At 59.6% G+C, this 6550-nt stretch overlaps 1 protein-coding gene across 1 annotated transcript in view; it reads left to right on the top strand.

Moving 5' to 3' along the window:
* KDM4B (lysine (K)-specific demethylase 4B) overlaps window positions 1-6550 on the top strand; it is a 129850-nt gene that overhangs the window by 116337 nt on the left and 6963 nt on the right. Inside the window, exons 17-21 of the mRNA XM_008571520.1 lie at window positions 666-742; window positions 988-1043; window positions 1389-1497; window positions 5793-5978; window positions 6078-6242. Coding sequence (XP_008569742.1) covers window positions 666-742; window positions 988-1043; window positions 1389-1497; window positions 5793-5978; window positions 6078-6242 — 593 coding nt within the window. The remainder of the gene's footprint in view (window positions 1-665; window positions 743-987; window positions 1044-1388; window positions 1498-5792; window positions 5979-6077; window positions 6243-6550) is intronic.

Genomic DNA, 6550 nt, shown 5'->3' with positions numbered 1-6550 from the left:
GATATCGGCCCTTTCTCGGGTGCGAGGGGGTGGAATCCAGTGTAAGATTCTACTTCCAGGATGGGGAAAGCTCTCTGGAGACATTTAATTTTCTGTGCTCCAGCCAAGGACGGCAGCCATAGATCTGTCTGGCTCCCTCCCCCGTGGTGGCCTGCCTGGGAGTTCACTTTGTCTCCTGGCCAGGACCTGTCACTCTGCTGTGTCTCCAGCCCTCACTCTGGGGATGGGGGAGCATGACTCGGCCTCCATCCTCCCCCCAGTGCCCTCTCTGCATTTCCAAACTCAGGGCATATTCCGCAGTGAGCTTGTGGTTGCCCATTTCCTTGCCCCAAGACCACCCAGGGAGGTCTGCTCCCTGAGCTCCAATGTTGTGAGCCCTGTGTCCCACCTCACATGGCTTCCTGCTCAGTGTCCTGCGTCCTCCGCCTACTGGCCCCTCAGAGCCACCTGGGGCCTTCTGAGCAGAGCTGAGCTTCTAGACCCTCAAGTGTCCAGATGCAGCGGGAGGAGACGCAGCTCGGGGTGGGGGCTGGGTAGCTGGCCGCTGTCCCTCCCAGTGTCCTCGTTCCCACTTGGAGCATGGTGGCCTGGAGTGAGGCAAGCAGGGTGGTGACCGCAGTCGGCCCAGGTGCCCCTCCATGTCTTAGCTGGCCACTGTCTTGCAGGTTGCTATGGCATCCGCCCTGAGCTGGTCAACGAAGGCTGGACGTGTTCCCGGTGCGCAGCTCACGCCTGGACTGCGGTAACTCACTCCCTGCAGCTGGGGTGGTGGCCCTGCTCTCTTAGGGTGGTTTGCACCCATGGCCTCCCCTCCCAGGCCTCGATTTCTTCACCTCTGCGCTGAGGGGGCGGAGCCTGTCACTTTGGTGACTGCTAGGTTGAAATGTAAGGACCAAGGGCCGGAGACCACTGGTGGTACAGGCCCAAGTAGAGTGGCAAGCAGCCCTGCCCCATGCCCCTAACCGTGTGGTTTTCTGGTCCCCACAGGAGTGCTGCCTATGTAACCTCCGAGGAGGAGCGCTGCAAATGACCACAGAGAGCAGGTGACTGGGCACCTGGAGTGGGTGGGGGAAGGGAGCCAGGACCCCTGCCCTGCCCTGCGTGGAGGCTCAGCTGTCCCCCGTGCTGAGGGGAGGGCCAGTGTCACCTCCATGTACCTCGCCCCCATTATGGATGGGGTGACGGGGTGAGGAGGTGCTAACGAGTGTCCTGACTGTCCTTAAGGTCCCTTAAGCCCCAAATGAGCCAGCAGCAGCATTGGGAACAGAGACCGCATCCTGCCCTGCCCCTGCCATTCTGCTGCCCACCCCCAACAGCCCAGGCCCTCCGTGACGAGCCCCAGGGTGATCCAAGGTGCACCTGTGACCCCCACCCTACCCCCTTCCCAGGTGGATCCATGTGATCTGCGCCATCGCTGTCCCGGAGGTGAGGTTCCTGAATGTGATTGAGCGCCACCCCGTGGACATCAGTGCCATCCCCGAGCAGCGGTGGAAACTGGTAAGTCCCTGCCCTCGCCAGCCAGGCCCTGCCCCGGCCAGGCCAGCTCCTCCAGACTCCACATGTGCATGGCGGGGGTGCCGCAAGGAAGTCAGACGCCGTGGGCCTCGGTTTTGGCAACGGTGTCCCCCAGCAGCTTCCGTCTCCTATGTCTGCTCGGGGTGTTCTCCACAGCCCAGGTGCCGTGTGTGGTTTCCACCTGATGACACCAGCGGACCGCCATGCCCACTGCGGCTCTGTTCCTTCTCATTACGTAACCGGCCCCTCCGTTTTTACTTCTGTGCTTGTGGAAACATCACTCCTGTGCCTTCCTCCCTCTTGACAAGGCTCCCCAGTGCACAGCGCAGTGGTGTCAGCTGCGGGCATGACGCCGTGCGGCAGGTCTCCAGACCTGTTAAACGGAATTCCCAGCCCCCCTCCCGCCCCCAGGGCCCACCGTTTTTTTGTTTTTGACTTTTTTATTTTTGAGTAAACGAAATTTATTGCTTATAGTTTCGGAGGATAGGAAGTCACCGTGTGGAGAACTGAGGGTGTTGGTGGTGGTGACAGTCACACAGGGGTCTCACGTACACCCACCATCCTAGCTCCGCCTCCACATGTGTGTCTGTTCGATGCCCCTCGTGTGAGTAGAATCACGCGGTATCTGTCCTTCTGTGACTGGCTTATGTCACTGAGCATAATGTCCTAAGGTTCATCCATATTCATCCAGGATTCACCTGAATATGGCAGGATTTTCTACTGTTTTGTGGCTGGGTAATATTCCGTGGAGGGGATGGCCGCGTTTTCTTTATTCATCCGTGCGTGGACACTCGGGCAGTTTCCACGTGGCCATTGTAAATAACACTGCAGGAACACGGAGCGCAGCTCTCTGCTGGAGGCTCTGATCTCATTTCCTGTGGATGTTTACCCAGTGGTGGGATTGCTAGGTTGTAAGGTCATTGTATTTTTTATTTTTTGAGAAACCATAGTAGTGCCCAATGCTGCATGAGAGTGCCTCGCCCTGCATCCTCACTGACACTTGTTAGCTCTTGACTTTTCCATCCCAGCCATCCCAGCAGGTGTGGGAGATACCTCACAGTGGTTTTCATCACATTTCCCTGCAACGAGCAGTGCTGAGCGTCTTTTCATTTTCCTGTTGGCCATCAGCATGTCTTCTTTGGAAGTCCTTTGCCTGTTTTTTAATCACGGTACTTGGTTTTTGCTGTTGAGCTGAAGGACTTCTGTCACAGGTCCCTCGCTGTGCACAGCGATGGTCCCTCTTAGGAGTGCTTCCATCCGGGGGTGTGGAGGGACCTCATGAGACGTGCCCTTGTGCGCCATCTGCTCTGGCTGATAGCGGTCACCTCTGAGGGAAGGACTCGAAGTAGTAGCACAGTAGGGACAGTGAGCAGAGCACTGGCTTTCCTTCCTGGCTCTGCCATTGGCCAGCTGTGTGACTCTGGACAGATTATTTGACCTCTCTGTGCCTCGGCCTTCCCACCCATGAGGTGGGGTTGCCAACAGTCCACCCAGCAGAGGTCAGCCCCGTAAAGCGTTGACTGCACGGTCTCATCGACAGCTCTCGGGCTCGTTACAGCAGCAGCCTCTTCCGCTAGGACCCTAGGTTGCCTGTGTGGTCATTGTCACCACACCAAGGAAATAGGGTCCCCTGCTTCATCTGCTCACAGGCAAGGCCCGCCTGTGGGCCAGGCTCCAGCTGCAAGTGGCCGTCTCTGCAGTGCCCCAACCTCCCTTTTTGCTCCCTTGCAAGGCACTTTGGGCCTTCCCACACCTGCCACAAATTACACTCAGCTGGTCCTTAAAAGCAGCCTCCCATGACCTCGGGATCTGGCCCAGACAGGATGGAGAAGGAGGTGCAGGCAGTGAGCTTAGACCTCTCTGGGACGTGTTGGCAGTGGCTCTGGTGGGAGGGCAGGTTCACGTCCCTTTCTCCAGAGCCTCTGCACTGTGTCTTGTGGGCACCTGGGGGGCTGGGCTGTCAGCCAGGGGCACGGGACAGCATCCAGCTGCTTTTCTGTCTGGTTTATTGTCCCAGCTGCCTAGGACACTTACAGATGTTGACACTTGAGGTTGCTGGTGGATCGTGGTGGGAGGCAGCTGGCTCCGGGCACTGGGACTGCTGGGGAGTCCTGTGAGGATGGACGGCCACCCACTGCAGGACCGGGCTCCCCGAGCAGCCGGCACCAGGTGTCAGGAGCCTGGTTGGCTGGGATGCTGCACTCAAGCCCACCGGTACAGGGCCACCCAGGCCAGGCTGTGTGGCAGCCCACTTGGAAGGGGTGACCTTGCTCACGGAGCATGCAGGGGCCAGCAGTTGGGACAGGCAGTTAGGAGGCCGGTGGATTGCAGGTGACTCCGAGGCACCAGCGACTCAGTCCCCAAATTCGGGCATAAGAGGCTTCATTATTCAGGTAGAGCGATTGCACAGTGGTGCTGCCAGTGATAAATCCTCCCTCCCGGATGCTTTATGGATCATCTGACATTTCCAGCATGCAGCCTCTTCATTACCAGCACTTGTAACGATGAATTAAAAATCCTTTTACGTGAGGCTCGCTTGTACTGCTTAATGGAGCCTGTCAAGGAAGCAGCATTAACCCCCGCCTGCCCAGCCGGGGGCCCACAAGCCAAGGATGGTCATTCCTGGTCACAACCCATCCGTCTCTCTCCAGGACTCCCTGGCTGCCGGCTCTGGGTTCTGGGGGTCCTGGTTAGTGGAGCTGGCCCCAGCTAGCCTGAACTCAGGTTAGTGCCAGGTTGCGGAGATGTGTGGTTCCCAGCAGCTGGTGGAAGGCCCAGAAACTTCCTGGAGGAGCCAGGAGGTCTGGGAGGGCACTGGGGTGGGGTCAACTCCAGTGCGGCTGGTCTCTTGGCCCCTGTCAGCTGGTGGGCACAGGTGGATTGAACCAGCTGTACCTGCTCTCCATGGTCCTGCTGTGAGGTTTAGGGCCGTGGGTCAGGCTCCCAATATGAGGGGAGGACTCACTACTGCCTTGCCTGCCCAAGCAGACTGAGGACAGCCAGCCATGCCCTGGGCATGGGGGGCAGGCTAAGGACATGGTGCCGTGGGCAGCACCCAGCAGTGGCCCTCAGCTACACACCTCTCCGCAGACATCAAAGCCCACCCTGCACCCTCCTCAGCCCTGTGGCCTCCAAGAAGGGATGCCAATCTGGAAACCAAGAACCAAACATGGGTCCTGGGTCCTTTCCAGGCACAGCAGGGGCCCATGGACCTCGTCCCCCACCAAGAACACTTGGATACCTGCCTTGACCTCCCATGCCACTGTGCACCAGGCCACCTGGGCCATGGGTTTCTCCAGCCGCTCTTACCTCCACTGCGGCCTTCACTCCTGGAGGCGGAGTCTGTCCAGGAGGGTTAAGACCGCACGAGGTGTGTGTGTCAGCGCTTGTCCCTGCTGGCGGAGAATTAGGTATTGACAGGTTCATAATGAGATCTCGTTGCCATCGATCGGCGTCCATGCGGCGCTGCTGCGGGCCCTCTGCCGATGTGCTTGTCTGGCTCCTGAGCGTGGTTTACAGAGCGAGAACTGCCCACTTATTAAATGGTCAGAGTGACAGGCATAGGGCGGGCTCAGCAAGGGCACCACAGACGCTCCGTGCTCCAGGACGCTGACGCCGGGGAGGGGCAGGGCAGGTGTCACCGCAGCTGGAGCCTCAGAAGGGAGGAGGCCACCCGGCCGTGCCTCTTACAAAAAACGGAGACAAAATTCTTCATTCTAACCATTTTAAAGTGTACAATTCAGTGGTTTTTAGCACATTCACACAATTGTGTAACTTCTCCCGCTGTCTAATTCCAGACCATTCCATCACCCCAAAAGAAACTTCATCCCATTAGCAGTCACTCCTGATCCCCCTCCCCCAGCCCCTGGCAACGAGGCCACTTTGTCCCTGTGGATTCGCCGATTCTGGACATTTCAGATCAATAGACTCACACTGTGTGGCCCTTGCGTCCGGCTTCCTCCGCTGGCCGTGGTGTGTCGAGATCCATCTGCGCCGTCGTGTGGCTCCTCCACTGTGCTGCTCTTCCATGCCTGTCCCGGCACTTGGTCACGCACAGGGGGTGGGTAGAGAACAATCCAGAAATGCCCCAGCCGAGCTGCAGAAGCCCACTGGGTGGGGCCCGGAGGGCCTGGAGGCTCTGGGCTGTGGGGAAGGCTTCCTCGCCCTGCAGAGCCCCAGAGGTTGGGGTCACCCCTAGGAGACCGTCCTGGGTGCCAGTAGGGGGCTCCTGGGGGCACAAGGCATCAGCCAAGCCCCATTCTTGCTGTGTCCCCCAGAAATGCGTGTATTGCCGGAAGCGGATGAGGAAGGTATCGGGTGCCTGCATCCAGTGCTCCTACGAGCACTGCTCCACGTCCTTCCACGTGACCTGCGCCCTCGCCGCCGGCGTCCTCATGGAGCCCGACGACTGGCCCTACGTGGTCTCCATCACCTGCCTCAAGCACAAGGCAGGGGGCCACGGGGTGAGTGCCCCGGCCCTCCCTCCCCTGCACGCTGACCACCCTCCCACCCTGTGCCTCTGCCTGCCTCGCGCTGACTGCCCCTCCCTGCTGCCCTCCCAGGTCCAGTTTCTGAGGGCTGTGTCCTTAGGCCAGGTGGTCATTACCAAGAACCGCAACGGGCTCTACTACCGCTGCCGCGTCATCGGCACCACCACACAGACCTTCTATGAAGTGAACTTTGATGACGGGTCCTACAGCGACAACCTCTACCCAGAGAGCATCACCGTGAGCCACAGGGGAGTGGGTGGGAGGGCCGGGCCTGCGGGGGCTGAGACTGCAGTTGCCCCTCCCCTCTCTGCGGCGCTGCCATTGGTGGGGGGGTGGAGGGGGGGGGGGGGGGCCTGATCCCTCCTAGGGATCACCTGGATCCAGGGTCACCCATGACCCGTTCCACACCCCGGGCTTTGGGCCCATGTAGGGAAAGGCTGCTCTGTCTCTGCAGAAACAGCAGAAAACTTACCAGTCCCATGTGCACCCCCAGAGCAGGCGGCTCCCCAGGGCTGTGGCTGCGCTCTCACGGCTCGCCCTGTGCT

Source organism: Galeopterus variegatus, unplaced genomic scaffold, assembly GCF_000696425.1.
Source record: "Galeopterus variegatus unplaced genomic scaffold, G_variegatus-3.0.2 Scaffold695, whole genome shotgun sequence".
Lineage (NCBI taxonomy): Eukaryota > Metazoa > Chordata > Mammalia > Dermoptera > Cynocephalidae > Galeopterus > Galeopterus variegatus.
This window is presented reverse-complemented; position numbering and strand designations above follow the sequence as displayed.